We start from the raw sequence: 18,997 nt of genomic DNA, 5'->3' as shown, positions 1-18,997 counted from the left end.
CTGTATTTCACCACATCTTCACCATTTGCAAATCTTCTGATTCTTTAGGATGGAATTAAACATTTCTATTTATTCTGTGCTGCTTTTTCCCTTAACTCCAGGATTTATTATTCAATTCCACATGCACAGATAGCAAATTATCTCCAAATGTTCCACGGTGAGTTCCTATTGTTAAGAATTACTGAGCAAGATCAATTGACAGTCTTTGATGTTTCCCATTATTTTAAAGGTTCCTTTTAAAACAGACTATGTTTTGAATTTGAGTCTAAAAATAAAACAAAAGTGAGGTGTATCATTTTCTAAGGGGTTTACTTCCTTCTTTTTAACTAAAATAACAAACATTTTAACAGATCTGTGGCTGATCCAAGGTATTGCATTCTCACAGATAAGGTATTAAACAAATAAGGAAAACATCTGAATTAAAAAGGTACACAATTTGGCCCAATCAGGGTTTCACATTTCAATTTAAACTGTATTTTGTTTCTCCAAAGCTTAAAAAAACAAAACAAAAAAAATCTCATCTCTTTCTTTTCTGAAGAGGTTCCTATAGAAGGAGGAATATTTGGTTGGTGGAAGAGTTATTTTGCTTGTTAGTTAGCCCAGTGGAATTTGGCTGATGTATCATGGGGTTTATTTTCTTTGACTCATAATGCCATGTGGTCGACAGGGTATTTCTACACCATTCCTATGGCATCTCTATTTCAGGAGGTGGTGTCCCTGAATATAATACTTATCAAGCTGTAATGCTGAAAATAGCTCATTGAAACTCCAAGAATACATACTTTTTCATAACTAAATAGTCAGTGTCATGTATCTTCAACTAAATCTGTATCATGTAATTCATTGAGAAACAAACAAACTACTTTTAGCAACCTTAATTTTTATTTATTTTTTAGTGTGGGTTAACGTAACTGTATTCACATGCAGTGGACCAAATCTGATTGCTTTTTTCTTGTTTCCAGAGACCAAACTTGAAGCACATGAAAAAGCAGCATTAATATGTGCCCATATTCTAGCTGAGATGGGCCCTTGCAGCGCCCACTAAGAGTAAAAAGAATCTACACAGGGGAGAATGAGACTGTCCGCAGAGACCTTTGTCAGGCACCAGGTATGCATGAACACGTAGACCACTTCCTATAACACGAGGCCACACCCCTGTAGTTTCGCCTCCATGGCTCCTGCAGCTATCATAGTGGGTCCCCATGTACAACATCAAAATAGATGCTACACTGAGGACACATTACAAATTAAGATATGTAGATATGGAATACTGACATTTCTTGATATGTAGAAATGCAATACTGACATTTCTAGTGCTATAAAGCTTTTACAGTTACTGTGTTTTCATGGCAAGTTTAAACCTCTAAATGAGGATTCAGTGGTAATTTTCCAGATCTGGCTATTAGAGATAAGTCATTACAAAAAGCAACAGAATTCAGATTGCCCCATACTACATTTATGCATGAGACTAGTTTAGTCTATAAAGGGTTCTTCTGCTTTGTAAGTCAGCTAAAATATAGCAAACTGAACTGCTCTGTCCTAACATTTTGAACAAGCATGAAACCAAAATCTTAAGACAGTTAATTTGTTTTTCATTTACTAACAAGTTTCCCAAGAATTAGATCACTGTGTTATCTCCCCTAATTCAGAGGTTGTGCATAAAACATCATGGATAAAAAGCACTACTTGTTAGAATGAAGCTTTTACAATGCTTGTTTTCTTGTCTATTTTTTCCCTGCTGTCTAAGGAAGGCAGTCACTCACCAAGTGGCAGAAATGCAAGACAGTTTCCAGCCATGGACAGCTCATTGAGGCTAGGGAGTTGGCAGAGGTGGCGGGGGACACACCATAGATAATTCCCGTCAGCACTCAGGTACTGCAGGGAAAGGCACATATGCAGCCTTTCAGGTAAAGCTATCAAACGATTGGTTGAAATGTCCAAGGTCTGCAGCTCCCTCAGGTCTCCGACTTCTACAATCAAAACATCAGATATTCACACATGGCATTAATCACTGTATTTCTGCAACAAGACGACAAAAAATACAAAATGAAATACAGCTCACAGAAAAACTTTAGATATTTACGTGAACGTGGCAGCCTCTACTTAATTTGTTAGCCAACTCCATCCTTTTGCCAGGCCAGCCTCCCTCCACCTTCCCAAAACTAGCACAAGTCTCCCATATGCTTCCTCCCATTACACTTCCCCTCCTTATCACTGCTTGGCTTCTTCACCAATACCAGAATTTGACAACTAACATTTAATGCAAATTCCCTCCAAAATGTATTTGTAAAATCCTAATAATATATCATTAACATTTGTTTAAATATTAAGGTATCATCACATTTTATGTTTGCACAAGATAAGGATAAGGAAAACTGGAGTCATCTAAACCTATTAAGAAAAAACAGCCCTCCAAACCACTTAATTTGTAACTGAAGTTCTACAGACCTCTCTGGATATCATATTAAAAATATGGTCCAAGCTACACAGTTTTAAGTAATTAAATTTCACTGACTTGTAATTACATTTAAAAAGACAAAAATACGAAGGTTCAGCAAAGTTTTGGAGATCAACTTTGATATTATTATGAATGCTAAATTCTTGGAGAATAGTTTTTCTATTATTTGGAGTGTATTCAGATCTGCTGCATTCACAGAGTTCCCTTTTTCTTACCAAAATAAAAGTGTGGAAACCAATTAAAAACAAATGAAGCAGGTTGAAGCTCATCAGTAGTCATGTTGTTCTGGAACTGCCAAGAGCACCATGCTACATATCTGTGCATTATGATGTAAGAACTTTGGCTCAGAACTAAGCACTTCATTTCTTTTGCTTTGAAATTCCCATTTTCCTCTCAAATCCTTATCTTGGGAAGCAGGTATCAGCTGGGCAACATGTGTAAATATATGAGGGGGAAAAAGTTTGTCTAAGGTAAATTTAAATAAGTATAAGAAAAATATCAAATTTCATAGATCTGGTTAAATATGGTAATCAATGTGAAAAAACTGCAGCCACCAGACATCAAACACTTCATATTTACACACAAAAAACTGTCCATTACTTTCATCATTATGTGCTTGAAAGTAAAACTCAATTAATGTAGTTATCTGTAGGTTTGCATGCACACACATACAAAATCATTCTGATCCCATTTTCTGACTTTTTATGCTGAGTTATGAATTTTTAAAAAATGTGTATTATTTCTGTTTTCCCCATAAATTTTATGCATCAGTACCTACGGAACCTATGGCCATAGGCACATAATGCATTTTACGTTGTTTTTTACTACTAATATAGCAACTGTAGTTTGTGTAAGTACCTCTGAAAAAATACAGCAGAATTTTATTATATGAATACTTATACTAGTATGCAGTCATCTGTATTTTCTTGTGGAACTGCCTTTATTACTATAAATATAGGTATAAACAAATGATTGGACCAAAACCAAAATCACAAACTTGCACTGGTGCAGTTTACCTCATATAAACCCCATAATACACCTGTGCAGCCCACATACACTGAGGATCTGCATTGGTTTGAATATCACCCAAATAGACCAGTGCTCTTAAAAAAAAAAAAAAAAAAAAAAAAACTAAGATAAATATAACAAGCTGATGTGGGAACTGGTGGTTGCTTGGCTACAGCTAGCTAGTCAACTAGCCCATCCTTGATTAAGTTTCAGGTGCCGCAAACTGGTAAATCACCAAGAACCTGAGACAGGAAACAAGGAAAGGAGCAGGAACCCTCAGGAGAAAGTGAGGCTGGCCCACGATGCTTTGGAGTGAGGACCTTAAGCCAGACCTGATTAGTAAGCCTCATAGCACTTCTGGGCCAAATATTTATGCTAATTTTGTTGCTATTCTTTTGTCCCCACATTGGGGAAGGTTAATTTTATTTGTTTATTACCTTGTTTGGTCTGGAGCACCTTTTCCTTTAAAAACAAAAACCTCTGCTTCTTGGTCCCTGTGACAAATAGCATCATGGTAGGATCCCCCAAATTACTTTAGACTTCTAATTATTCCAAGCAAAGACCCATCTATTATGACTGTAATAACTCACGCTGCATCCAGACCGGAGCAGAAAGATTTATTTTTTCCTTTTCTCTAGATTATTTGAAGAAAAGTACAAAATGCAACCCACTAACACCATACATCGTAACAGTTGGCTTTTCATTTTTTAATGAAAGAAAACTATGCTCCTGGTCAAGCAAGGTTACGCCCATGCATGTTGCTATTGGATATGCAAAGAGTGGCAGATTTTCACACTTCCCTGGAGGAAGAATGTTGCCTCCACATCAAATCTCAACCGTGAGGCTCGTGGAGTGGCAATTCAAAAAACGCTCTTTAGCTCAGATGCAGAGTGTAATACTAGTGGGGTCACCAGGCTGGTTTTAAAATACTGTTAGAGGAAAGGTTTCAGAGTAGCAGCCGTGTTAGTCTGTATCCACAAAAAGAACAGGAGTACTTGTGGCACCTTAAAGACTAACAAATTTATTTGAGCATAGGCTTTCGTGGGCTACAGCCCACTTCATCAGATGCATGCTTACGTTCAAATAAATTTGTTAGTCTTTAAGGTGCCACAAGTACTCCTGTTCTTTTTGTTAGAGGACACTTTCTTTTCATAACTAGGATTCTAAAACAACACACAAAGTGAAAACTGAACTCTTCTCTTGTTGCACCTTCTCCTTAACTCTCGGTAAGCACCACGGTAACTTCAGATACAAGATTTGGCTAAAGGAAATATTCCTTGTGAACAAACAGCAGTAAAGCTGCAGAGCTTCCTAAGCGAGTATTTGAAATTAAGATGACAGGGCCTGATTTTTGGAGTGGCAGAGAGCAATCACAACTCTTGCTGAAATCAATGGGAGCTGCTGCTGCTCAGCATCTCTGAGAATTAGGCCAGAAAGTCTTTCTATTTTACTAGGAATTGTCCCCTTTTCAGTCATTTGGAATTACATTCCTCCAAGCACATAAATGGGTAGTCATAGTCCACAAAACTCACACATTAAAGGTACAAAATACAATTACTAACTGGAATACACTGTTTAAACATGCTGTGTGTTAATGATTCTAAGTAAGGATTGTTAATTTAATGCAGACATGGACTACTTTTAATGACCATAGCCCTTAATGTTAACTATTGCTGCAATAAAATAAAGAAACATGAACACAGGTATCAAATGCCACATGTTTGTGATGCATGCAATGAAGAAAGTCACCACTTAATGCCTATAGTTTTACGCATTTGTTTTGAAGGGGTTTTCACTTAGTTTTAGTGGCATGAAATGCCTATTTTGCTTTAATTCACTTAATAGATTAGTTGAAAAAGGATGCCAATAATTCAGCGATTTAAAAAAAAAAATCCTCTCTCAGCAATACATGTAACTGAAAAAGTCAAAGTTCTTTTGCATTAAGATCACCAACTTTGGGGTGAGTGTTATGATTTCTACATTTCTTGTATTTATTCGGGTTCTACAGGTTGAATAACTTTGGTTTTCAAGTTTCCTGAGTAATTATGGCCTACTGGTAAATTTCATTTGCCAAACGCTCACATAAAAAGCAACCACCCATTGGTCAAGCTAATTATCCTAACTGATGGCAAGCTTGCAAGAAACAACTGAAAAGACCCAAGTGGCTTCATGGATCAGTTTTATTTTTTGAGACTAAAAGGCTCTATAAATCAGCTCACATCATTCAGCTCTTAAGAAATACAGCACTATGAAATAACATGGCAAAAAACTAGGGCTCCAGGCTTGATCTTCATTCAAGCACATAAGCCACACGTGGGAGCATAGGTCACTTGTCTACACTGGTGGGGGGGGGAAATCGATCTAAGATACGTCGATTTCAGCTACGCTATTCTCGTAGCTGAAGTTGCGTATCTTAGATCGACTTAGAATCACTTAGTTTGCGGGATCGACAGCCGCCGCTCCCCCGTCGACTCCGCTTCCGCCTCTCGCCGTGGTGGAGTTCCGGAGTCGACAGCAGAGCGATCGGGGATCGATTTATCCGTGTCTACACTAGACGTGATAAATCGATCCCCGATAGATCGATCACTACCCGCCGATCCAGCAGGTAGTGTAGACGTACCCTTAGTTCCATTCAGCCAGCAGTTTCTTGAAACAAATGTAGTTTATTAAGAAAGCCATTATAATTAAAAATATATTATGCTCTTAAATTAGGAATAGATTTTATAAGAGTACCTAAAAATCTCCATATACTGTTAAGAGCAAAGGTGTAAGTATTATTTTTCCTTCCAAAAATGGTGGCCAAACAATTTCTAGAGATTAGCTAGCTATCATTTAATTTTCGCTAGGAGATAGAAAGTTGCAACCATATATTAAGGCCAGATCTACAGTACAAAATTTTGCTAGTGTAGTTATCTTGGTCAGGGGTATGATCTGTGACTGACATAGCAATGTCAGCAAAAGCCCCTAGTATAGATGCAGTTGTACCAGCAAAACTGCAATTTTGCAAGTATAGCTTTTTTTGTTTGGGGGGAGTTGAATAAGCTATGCCGGCAAAAGCGCAGTTTTGCCAGTATAAGCTGCCTCCGTACTAGGAGTGCTTTACAAGTGCAATATATTGATATACCTACACTGTCAAAGCATTCCTATTGTAGATCTGACCTTGGCAAAGTAGTTTCTCCTCCAGTTTCATACACTTACAACTTTACAAAATAATCATTTTTTACTCTGAAATTTTTCATGCTTCGTCTCTGTTCAAAGGTGAGGTTCTCTGAAAGTTTAGAAAATCAATTCAACTTATTCTGTGCAAAAAAACCCAACCAAACAAAAAAACCACACCACCTTGCTCTAAATATATATAAATAGTGACCACCATCCCCCCACCCTAACAAACACAACTTAAATAAAAACAAAACACTGACTTCAAGCATGGGCCTCAATTCTGCAAACACTAAAACAAAAACTTAAATTTACACATACAGACAGTCCCAGGCACATTTGCAAGATTGGGGTCTTGGCATCTAAGGAGGTCTCTCTAAAGAGCTCAGCTTTCTCCAATTTTTGGGGGGGTGAGGGAGGTTACTTAACAGTTTTAAGGGACTGAAAAGTCATTTCATAACATTGTGAAGAGCATCTGCTATGAAATTCCCCCTGAAAATATCAAGATGGGCCATTCTCCATCACCACTGATTTGTCACACACATGGACTGTTTTAGATTGCTGACAGATCAAGTAGCATGAAAGGAGACTGTTAATGTCACAGTGCCACACAATTAATAGCCTTACCCTGTATGTACTCCCTCCCACAAAAACAAATCCAGAACACATCCCTCTCCCCCAAAAGAAAAACTGCTCAAACATCAAAAAGTCACAGGCACTAACTGTCAGACTCCAAAATTTCAGGATGTCTCCAAAATTTCTGCTACATTTTAAAATTTGCATATTTTAAACGTTAATTCAAAAAAGGTACATTTCTTTCTTTTTCCTGTACCAAGATAATGGTATCACAATATAAACAATTGTGCTAATGCCAGCTACACCCGACACAGAACTAGCAACTGTGAGCCCTTCATTTGTCACCTCTAGATTGGCCTACTGCAATGCGTTCACCTAGTTGCCAATCTTAAAGGCCACCCAGATGGCAGAGCATGCAGTGGCCCACCTAAGCAGGGCCAACAAATACAACCACATTACACTAGTACTCTACACTCTATATTAATTTAAAGTCAAATTCCAGGTCCATTTCTAGGTCTCCTTGTTCTTCTCTTCAAAGCCCTGAAAAGAATAAAGCCTCAGCTATCTTAGTGAGCATTTCCCTCTCTGTGCTCTCCTACATGCCCTAGCTCAGCAGGGATGTTTCTATTGCTGGTTCCTTCTATAGGTTTGATCTTGCATGCACCACCAAGTAACATTCTTTCTAAGATCAGGCTTAAATGGAATCTCATCACCATCAGAGGGCACTGCGAGACAAACCTATTTAAGCTTGTATTTAACATTGCTTTTTGCATACAATGTATTTCATATAACTAGCCCTCTAAGTTGTTCTCTCAGTTGTTTCTTGTAAGCCTGCCCTAAAATAAAGTTACCTTGTCGATGGACTACTGGTGTAAACACATATATGAAATACACAAAAATGTTTGGAACCAGACAATCAGACTCTGATTTTTACTTTCACCAAAGGCGTTATTTTGTGTTGGTAGACAACCTATCTGCTGACGTGTTAAAATCCAGTTATTCTCCAGAAGCTACTGGAAAAGGTAGCCTTATATCAGGCACCATTGGATTAGAGGTTAGAAAGCATATCCCCACATCAATAACTTAGTTTTGTAAGACCTAGTGTTCAAATGGAAAGGCAAAACAGCAGTCAAACTCCTCCCTTCATAAAACTAAGGTGTATGTGTAAAGCTGTATATATGTGTGTGTGTGTGCGCACGCAAATATGGAGAAACTGCCTTGTTATAGCCCCTAGGTATGTTACTCAGAACTTGGCTGTTGCCAGCCACCACGTGCAAGAATGTGGGCATCAGCTCCAAAGAGGAGTGTTTTCTGTGCTCCCAGGAGGAGAAAAAGACTCAAGAGATAAAAGCAGAACTACAGTAGCTCAGTAAATATTACATACAAAAACCAAGAACATTCAAGTTGCAAAATCTCAAAAGTTATTTTTATTTATTTAGGTTTATAATAATAGATACCTATCCAAGACTCTAGGCCTTCTAATATAATTAACTATACAGCAAATACAATTAAATTAAATCTCAGCAGCATTAAAATCAGTTCCACAGCAACTCGATCATCCAGCCAGCAACCTACTTGTATATCATATTGGAAGTATACCCTCAGCACACCACAAACATCTCAGTATGTGGACTATTTTGGACATGGATGGGAGAGCACGTTCCAGAACTTCAGAGCCCTCACAGAGAATGCCATGCCAGCTGCCCCTACTCTTTTATAACAAGAAGCATCCATCTTGATGGCCTCTGCTGTGGCAGTAGGGCATGAGGGGAGAGGCAATCTTTCAGAAAGTTCAGAAGTGCCAGATTTAATTTTACCTGTACAACCTTAATTCAGCTTCCATGTGCCAACTTTCTAATCACACAAAACTGAACACCGTTGTCCCCCTCTTCCCTGAGGCCCAGCGCCTTTTCTGATGCCCTGCTCCCGTTCACTCCATCCCCCTCCCTCTGTCGCTTGCTCTCCCACCACCCTCACTCATTTTCACTGGGCTGGGGCAGGGGTTGGGGTGCGGGAGGGGGGTGAGGGCTCCAGCTGGGGATGCAGGCTCTGGCGTGGGGCCAGAAATGAGGGGTTCAGGGTGCAGGAGGGGGCTCCAGGCTGAAGCAAGGGGTTAGGGTGCAGGAGGGGGCTCAGGGCTGGGGCTTAAGGTGTGGGGTGCAGGCTCCTGGAGGAAATTTGGGTATGGGACGGGGCTCAGGGCTGGGGGCTCGGGTGGGGGAGGGGTGCGGCTCCAGAAGGGAGTTTGGGTGCGGGAGGGGGCTCAGTGCTGGGGCAAGGGGTTGGGGTGCAGGAGGGGTTGAGAGCTCTGGGGTGAGGGGTGCAGGCTCCAGGATGGGGCCAGAAATGAGGGGTTCAGTGTGCGGAAGACAGCTCTGGGCTGGGGCAGGGGGTTAGGGTGCAGGGAGGGTGAGGGCTCTGGGCTAGGGCCGGGGATGAGGGGTTCGGCGTGCGGGAGGGGGTTCTGAGCTGGGGCAGGGGGTTGGGCAAAGGACGGAATTTGGGATGCAGACTCCAGGAGGGAGCTCAGGGCTGGGGCAGGGGGTTGTGGTGTGCAAGGGGATTCGGGGTGTGGGCTTCAGGAGGAGGTTTGGGTGCAAGAGGGGGCTCAGGGCTGGAGCAGGGGGTTGGGGTGTGGGAGGGGGTACGGGGCACAGGCTCCTGGAGAGAATTTGAGTGCAGGAGGGGGCTCAGGGCTGGGGTGCAGGAGGGGGTTCAAGGTGCGGGTTCTGGGCACACAGGAGGCTCAGAGAGGCCTGGGAACACGCCCAGTGCATTTTCTATGCAAGTAGTTCTATGGGTCCAGGCATGCTCAGCAGAAATGTGTGAAAGTTCACTCACTGCTAGCACACCTCCTTATGGCCAGGCATGGTATAGCGTCTCTCTCACTGTCTGGAACTTCCTGCCAATGGCTGCTTGGTCCTTTGATGGTTTGCCTCTTCCCATGACTCGGCCTTCTGACCAAATCAGAATTTAGTCCACCCTTTCTGGGGTAACAAATTCCTACAAATAGACAGTTCAATACCCTTATAACAAGGCCTCACACTCTATTCTCAGGCCTCTCTGTCATCCTGGTCCCCTTCTCTGGGCTCATGCCCCCTTGGCAGTGGCTAGTAGGGGAACCTGGACCCTCCCACTACATAGGGTTCCAGCACAGAGACCCTATAATCAACAGCCAAGACCTGCTCCTTCGGACTACTTGCTGCTGCTTCCCTGGGCTTCTTTCTACCGGGGCCTTTCTGAGTACATCTGCACTGCAGCGGGGAGTGAGAGACTCACACTAGCGGGGCGTGCTAACATGGACATTGTGGCTCTGACGGCAGCTGGGACTCTCAAGGTCACCTGACCCTCCTGGCTCTGAGATCAAATGGCTATCCCAAGTCTCCAACATCCACATGCCTATTTTTAGCATGCTAGCTTGAGCCCAGTTCGCGCGAGTCTGTCTACCTGAGCTGGAAGGCTCACTTCCAGCTGCAGGGGTAGACACACCCTGAGAGTCCTGGCCCTGAGAGAAGGGTGAGCCTAGAGAGGCTGTAGGGGAAAAAGCCAGAGAGGGCATGTCTACGTTGCAATAAAAAAGCTGCAGCATGGCCACGGCTGGCCTGGGTCAGCTGACTCAGGCTCATGGGGCTCGGGTGCAGGGCTATAAAACTGCAGTGCAAATGTTTGAGATTGGGCTGGAGCCCGGGTTCTGAGACCACACGAGGCAGAAGGGCTTCAGAGCCTGGGCTCCAGCCCAAGACTGAATGTCTACACCAGGGGTCGGCAACGTTCGGCACGCGGCTCGCCAGGGTAAGCACCCTGGCGGGCCGGGCCAGTTTTATTTACCTGCTGACGCGGCAGGTTCGGCCGATCGCTGCCCCCACTGGCTGCGGTTCGCCGTCCCGGGCCAATGGGGCGGGGAGAAGCCGCGGCCAGCACATCCCTCGCCCGCGCCGCTTCTCGCCGCCCCCATTGGCCCGGGACAGCGAACCGTGGCCAGTGGGGGCCACGATCGGCCGAACCTGCCATGTCAGCAGGTAAATAAAACTGTCCCGGCCCGCCAGGGTGTAAACCCTGGCAAGCCGCGTGCCGAACGTTGCCGACCCCTGGTCTACACTGTAATTTTATAACCCTGCACCAGTGTCCTGCAAGTTCGAATCTGCTGAACTGAGCTCTGAGACTCAGGACTGGGGTTTTTATTGTAGTGTAGACATATCTTCAAGGCCCTGCCCTGGAATCACCTAACAAACATCCCAAGGTAGAAGTATATAAACACAAACCAATGTCCAAATCCTGCCCTTCTATCGAGGTTTACCACTGGAGCCTGCTCCACTCTCAGTGGCTGCTCAGTCTCTCTTGGCAGCTTGCCAGCCTTCTATACTCAACCAAGGACCCCAGGACTAACTCTCCCTCTGCCCCAGGTTTTCTTCTCACAGCCTCTCTATTCTCAGAGAGTGACTGCAGACTCTCCTGCTCTCAACTTCCCCTGTTTGTAGTATCAGCTAAGCTTGGTTCTCCCTCCAGGTGCAGCCTAGTGTGTGACCTGGCTTCTCAGGCCCATGTTAGCCCTTTCAAGGCCAATGTGGGGTACACACCCCATCACACAGTGGAACGTTCAATGATTTTAGCAGCAATCTCTACAGAGCATGATCAAATGCTGGTTTTTAGAGGCTTATAACTCAGTCAAAATTCAATGCATTTTCATGGAGATAATACAAGGTATCTCACTGGTATGAGGGCTACCCCCTTGCCAAATTTTAAGTTCTTGCTCCAAACATGGAAGTGTTAATAATTTTTAAAGAAATGAGTGGAAAACGCTTATATTGGCAAAAACGGTTCTTTTCCCCTAACTTTTTCTGAAACTTTCCAAAAAACTTCAGCCTGAGACAGAGTGGAAGCATGAAAATGTGCAGACCAACTAATTATAGTTTGGCAAAATTATAAGCAACTGAAAATAGGGGCTTATAATGGAAAGTGTTAGGCTACCTTAACTATAGACATCACTACCAGCTCCACCAAGAATGCCAAAAAACCTGTTACCATCACAACTATATTTAGTAATCAAATCATCTGAAACCATTTATAAACGGTTACCTTCTCTTTTCTCACAACACACCTGGAAATTAAAGAACCTAAGCAAACAAACTGTGGTAACTTTGATTTGAAAATCTATATAGAATTATACAAATAAATCACCACCACAAATGCTCAAACAAAGCAAAACCAGAACAAATTAAAATACTAGTTATGTAGTTTTTAATTCTTGGTTATCTGCTTTTCTAGATCACACATATCCAGCTGGACAGGAACAAGCGTGACCAAAAAAATTTAAGGAAACTTTTGCTTGATGTGACCAACACACAGACACAAAGCGTTCTCATTGGTAAAAACAAAAGCTAAGGGAGCAATTACAGTTTTCAATTCAAATACACCTTCTGGCACCACTGATAGTTATATTTCTGTCTTTGACACAGTTATAAGCAAGTACTTCCCATGACTTTCAAAAGCAAATTCACAATATTCTATGATCAGTATGTGAAACACAACCCCATTTGAGCTTCATTATTTAGGTCTGTGTGCCAAGTCTCATCAGTTCTCACTAGCAGAATCAGTTTTTTTTAAAAACAGTCTGTGTAGAAATACATTTTTCAAAATAAAAGAAACAATGCATTGTTTTGATGGCACGGCCTGGAGCTCTTTATCTGATTGTTATCAAAGTATGCTCTAGAATTGATCAAAGCAGCAATGACAACTTAATGTTCTTTAAAGTTATGTATCACTGCATAACTAACTTCCCACTCTTGTCTTGTGGCCTCTGGCTCAATGTGTCATTGGGAGTATTCTCAAAGGTCAGGAGATTTCTAGAAACCCTCCATTACACAGTGGCAGCTGTAAAGATGGGAAAAGCAGAAGTGTGGAGACAGGGTAGCTTAAGTCTATCAGCCTTACCTCCCACATGCCACAGGAAAAATCACTCTTACCACTTTTCCCTTCAGGTGCAAGGTTTCTCTCAAAGGTATTATATGTACTACTATTCTATAAGTAGTTCTTTAGAATGTGGTAGTAGCTGGTCCACATTTAAGAATGGGTCTTGCTTCCCATTATAAATCTGATAAAGAGTCCTTGGCCCTCTTCCTATTTTAAAATACTCAATTTAAAACACTCATACAGTTTCGAATTTGCTTCTGCTGTCTGTGGCTGGCAGATAGTTGTTTTTTTAAAATCATGTGTGAGGTTATTCAGACATGCCATTTTATGGATATGGGATACAGAAAAAAAGGTGTTCAACACAGTTTGAAAATTCTTCCTTTATGCCATATCTTTGCGACATAAACAGCTTGTCTGAAAGACCCCAAACGATGTTTACTGGAAAAATCTCGGTGAGATCCATTGCACAAAACCAATTTTGAGAGGCTGAAGAGCAATGTATTTCAATGCTAAATTAAATGAACTTAAATTAATATTTAAATGAATGTTTTCCATGTTAAAAACACATCAGCATCCAGCAAACCTACTCAGGGCCATCTGGGGCTTCAACAGTTCTCATCCTGGTGAGCTCTGACATCCTCAGATTAACATCTCAGTTACAGTGTCCCAATATGTCTTCAAAACACTCTCCACAGACAAAGGGGGGGAAAGCTCCACAGGAGCAAGACTCTGGGGCACTGGAGAGCTGAGGCCTGCAGTGACCCAATAGGTCAAAGGTAACAGAACCAAAGAGGGAGGCAGGAAGCAAAATGTGGCCCTGCATTCCTCTCAACAGTAAGTAGAAGGGTGCCTAGTTCCTTAAGGCCTTGGTTAGTCCACATCTGGGGAAGCCTTTTGCCTTGTTGAGAGCTAAGCTTTTCCAAAGCAGGGGCTCTGCTCCAAAAGGACATAGGAGCTCCAACAGGGTAAGCCACCTCCTCAGGCAAGTCTCCATACTGAGGCATGTGTACTTTACATTACAAAGAATAATATACACCAGGGATCGGCAACCTTTGTCATGTGGCTCACCAGGGTACGCACCCTGGCGAGCTGCGTGCCAAAGGTTGCCAGTCTCTGATATACACTTTCCAAAAATCACCTTGAAAGGTTCACATCAGTGGAACAGTAGGGATCCGGGGGAATGCAGGGAGGAGGAAAAATGAGTAAGTCTCAGGTGGAATGCCCAATAGCCAAGAAAGGGGAACAGAAGCATGTAAAAGGCAGAGAAAAAACAGCAAGTGATTTTGTTGGATGCCTAGAAACTATGGAGATGGATTTGGTATCATAACCTAGTTAGAATAGAATTTGTAATACAAAGACCTTATAAAGCCCTTCTCCCAGTAAAGCAGCACTCCCCCACCCCCCAGTATTTTAAAAAGATTAAAGAAGAACGCAAACTTCCTCATCCTGGCATGATGCCCTGGCCTACTGGGGATTCACTTTGAGGATATTAACAGTCACACAGGTGGAGAGATCCTGGCCCAGAGGAACATGCACAGCTCAGAAAGTCTGCACACTCCTGTGAAGTTTAACATCCACAAGTGGAGTCCTGCAAAGCCAGGAGCATGCAATGCTTAACAGCTCCACAGATGTTAACTGGGTGGCTCTTCTCCTCCCAGCCTCAGTTCCATCTGCTGAGTTTAGGTGTTCCCAGTGTTCTTGCCAACTCCACCCCAGTCTAAGGATATATCTACACTAGAAAGGTAAGTCAACCTATATTCGGTCGACTTATAGCAGTAATTACTGCAGTGGTACATGTCCACACTACCCTCCTTGGGTCAGTGGTGTACATCCTCACCAGGAGCGCTTCGACTGACCTACGAGGGGGAGTATGAGGAGCTGAGAGCCCGGTTTCTCAGCTCTGCTGGCAGCTCCCTTTGGGAGCCTGGCTGCTCCACAGGCTCCCAGTGGGTTGCCCTCCCGCTCTGTTCTCCGCTGAGAGCAAGGAAGCCACCTGGGGCTTCTTGGCCTCCTTGCCTGCTCCCCTCTGGAAGCCCGGAAGCATAGTCAATTTCATGGCTGCAAGCTGTGAAATTGACAAGACATCCCGGCTCCTGGTGGGGAGCAGGCAAGGGGGCCAAGAAGCCCCTGGTGGTTTCCCCCTGGCTCCCACCCGGGAGCTGCAGGGAAGCCACCCAGGGCTTCTTTTCCCCACTCCCGGAACGGGGCCCCTCAGGCATCTCACCCTGGCTTCCAGCTGTGAGCCGGCTCTTGCCCAGCTCTCCAGAGGAGCCTGGGGGTTTCTTGTCAATTTCTCCTGCCCTGAAATTGACAAGAAAGTCAATGTAAGGGACACAGTGTCTACATGTTGACCTAATTACACTGGCATAAGCCTTACACCTCTCACTGAGGTGGAGTTATTATGTCGGTGTAATAGGGCACTTACATCAGCAAAAGGAAGGCTGTAGTGTAGACACTGACATAATTAGGTCGACATAAACTGCCTTATGTCACTCTAACTGTGTAGTGTAGACCAGCCCTAAAGGAAGGGGAGAGAAGAAAGTCCTACAGAAGTTCTACACATGGCAGGATTGCTGGAGCAGCTGAGGTCAGAGGAGTCTGGAGTACTTAGGCACCACTGAGTAGGTAGATGAGACTGCCTGGAACAAATAAGGGCAGAAGAAAAGAGTGCGGCGCAAATGGGCATGGCTCAGTATAGCCAATAAATTTCAAGATACACCTCTACCCCGCTATAACGCGACCCGATATAACATGGGTTCGCATATAGCACGGTAGCAGCGGGGCTCTGGCGGCGCTTTAAAGGGTCCGGGGCTCCGGCTGCTGCGGGGAGCCCGAGGCCCTTTAAATCACCGCCGGAGCCCTGCCGCTGCTACCCCAGGGCTGCGGCAGCGGGGCTCGGCCGGCGATTTAAAGGGCCCGGGCTCCCCGCACTGGCCGGAGCCCGGAGCTCTTTAAATCACAGCCGGAGCCCTGCTGCTGCTACCCCGAGGCTGCAGCAGCGGGGTTCCGCCAGCGATTTAAAAGGCCTGGGGCTCCCCACAGCCGGAGCCCCAGGCTCTTTAAATCACCGCTCGAGCCCTGCCACCGCTACCCCGATGTAACGGCGTTTCACCTATAACACGGTAGGGATTTCTGGCTCCCCACGACCGCGTTATATCGGGGTAGAGGTGTACAAGGAGCACAAACATGTCCACAGGGAACTATAGTCCTGAGTAAAATCTTGGGCAGTGGACAATAATGATTCAAGAAGGATGCTGATAAATTGGATAGGGTTCAGAAGAGAGTCAGAAAAATGATTACAGGTTTAGAAGCCATGCCTTGTAACGACTGAGTTGCTTGAACCTGTCTATTTAGCTTAACAAAGACAATGTTAAGGGGTGACCTGATTGCAGTCTACAAGTATCTACACAGTGAACAAATATTTAATAATGAGCTCTTCAATCTAGCAGAAAAAACTATAACATGATCAAATGACTGGAAATTGAATCTAGACAAATTCAGACTGGAAATAAGATATGCTCTAGGAATATGGGGGGGAAGTTCCATGGCCTGTATTATACAGGAGATCAGACCAAATGATCACAATGGTTCCTTCTGGCCTTGGAATCTATGAATCTATAATTCCATCCACTAGGCCACTTATCACTGAGAAATTCCTAAATCAAAGGTTTTTAAAAAATTAAGTCAATTACCAAAGAAAAACATTTTGTTAAGCTGGAAATAATCTATTAATAACTAAGGGTAAAAATCTTTATAAAAAACAGTTATCAGAAAGACTAATACTGAAAGATCAGGCAATTGAGAGTTAAGGTTGAACTTAAGACATATTATAAAGTACGAAAATGCAGTATATTAATAGATTTTAAGGACAGGGGGAACAATTATGATCATCTAGTTATCGACACCCACAATTCAGAAGTGGGGATCTACTCTGAAAACTGGGTCTGGTGGAAAAAAACTTTTTACTTGTAAACAGAACACAATGCCATTTATTTTTCAAACTTCCAGCCCTGCAAACTCAACATGGGATCTGAAAGTAAAGCTGGGTTCTTTCCTCCTGGTGCATCATCCCCAAAATTAATAGCCACATTTTGTCTTCAGTAAATTCTGTAAAACTCCATTTTTCTCAGTAGACCTATACACCTGCATTTAACTGTTCATGTACCAACATTTTGGAATAAATTCTGCTGATAAAGCACAATGAGCAGACTCCAGTTCACACACTGCTCATCTTGATTCTGCAGAATTAACAGGCGTAAGAACCAATGAAACTTATTGTAGTCTATAGAAGATATGATTGACTACATAAAGTAAAACATATTTACAGGACAAAGAAGAAGAAAAACCAGAGACTCAGATTTGTCCTTTACAGAGAGGTTCATTTAATTAGCAACCACAAAAGCTAGCAGGCTGTATACCTAATTGTACCATGATTGTTCTAACTCTGGCCTTCTTTATGACAATAAGGAAGACCATGAAAAAAATCATTTAAAAAATTCCTGATTAGACAAAACACCATATTGAAGTTGGTCATTCCCCAGCCTTCATTAAGATTCTCTGGTCCACAGTTTTATAAGTATTATTAGATACTGGACAAGTATACCTATATATACACAAAACTCCTAGGCCTAAACCATTAAAATTATAGCACTTACATGAAAAGAGCAATGTTTAGAATGAAGTACTATTACTTAGTATCACAGACATCTATGAAATCAGTTATAAAACAGATGAAAATGTGAGTCACATTTTTGATACAGTACCTACATGCTGAACAAGGGCAGCAGTTTTTCCAGTTTTAACACGTCAGCATACCTAGGCTGTGTACTACTTAAAGCTCTCAGCAAAGTGCTTGATCCAAAAATAATATTTTATGAAGAAAGTACAATAGAAACAGAGAAGGGAAGATTGGAGGTTAATGTCATTTACGGGGCAGAGTTAAGGTTATTTAGATGACAATGCATTTTCATATTTCAGTTTAGTTTTGACTCAATTTCCTGGGTTTCCAGATTATAGTTAAAAATGTTAACTATAATATTCTCGCAAGATTTTCAGCCTGTAAGTTACTGATACATACCCGCAAATTTAATTGCAGCTCAAATTTGTACAGGAACAGCTTTCTAGATAGTAGTCTTCACTGGCAGATTAAATTACTGCTATGCACGGTTTGTAAAGCCGAGTGACATTTGGAATGAGATGTACTGTAGAAATCTAAGGATATTACACTTTGTTGGCTACACTAGTACAATGTGTTCTACAACCCCTTATTTATATAGTTTTAAAATTTTGAATTACTAGTTACTTAAAAGCTAAGTGCTTTTTGTTTAAATACTATTGGAACAGCAAATTTCTATTTAGATTTTTTAAAACTGGACACAAAACTATTTCAAAAGTGTTAAAATTATGATTTTAAAATTATGATAGCTTTTTCCAATTGCTTTAGATATTTTCTTTATTCATTGATTTCAGGTTTACTGAATTACAACAGAAAACAAAAACATTTAACAGATGGATTTTTGCAAATCTGCTATGCAGCCTCATAGTAATTAACCGGAAAACTAGGAATCTCAAAAGTTTCTACTAAGAGAGAGAGACAGGTTTGGGTTTTATATATTCTCTGTTATATATGTTGGTAATGATGTTTTAGCTCCATTAAGCCCTACAGAAACCTGTCTGAGAAAATTGTTGGAATAAAAATGTACACTCTAGATCAGGGGTCGGCAACGTTCGGCACGCGGCTTGCCAGGGTAAGCACCCTAGCGGGCCGGGCCAGTTTTATTTACCTGCTGACGCGGCAGGTTCGGCCGATCGCGGCCCCCACTGGTCGCGGTTCGCCGTCCCGGGCCAATGGGGGCGGCGAGAAGCCGCGGCCAGCACATCGCTCGCCCG

At 42.6% G+C, this 18,997-nt stretch overlaps 1 protein-coding gene across 4 annotated transcripts in view; it reads right to left on the bottom strand.

Moving 5' to 3' along the window:
• The window catches only part of LRRC28 (leucine rich repeat containing 28), a 61,061-nt gene that overhangs the window by 25,907 nt on the left and 16,157 nt on the right, over window positions 1-18,997 (bottom strand). For 3 of the 4 annotated variants that reach the window (XM_026648355.2, XM_026648356.2, XM_026648357.2), the window contains one exon: window positions 1,764-1,970. The exons of the other annotated variant lie outside the window; for it this stretch is intronic. In XM_026648355.2, the coding sequence (XP_026504140.1) occupies window positions 1,764-1,970 (207 nt within the window). The remainder of the gene's footprint in view (window positions 1-1,763; window positions 1,971-18,997) is intronic. 4 annotated transcript variants of the gene reach the window in all.

Source organism: Terrapene carolina, unplaced genomic scaffold (assembly GCF_002925995.2).
Source record: "Terrapene carolina triunguis isolate 2854851 unplaced genomic scaffold, T_m_triunguis-2.0 Scaffold67, whole genome shotgun sequence".
Taxonomy (NCBI): Eukaryota; Metazoa; Chordata; order Testudines; family Emydidae; genus Terrapene; species Terrapene triunguis.
Note: the sequence above shows the minus strand (reverse complement) of the source record. Positions and strands in the feature narration are given on the sequence as shown.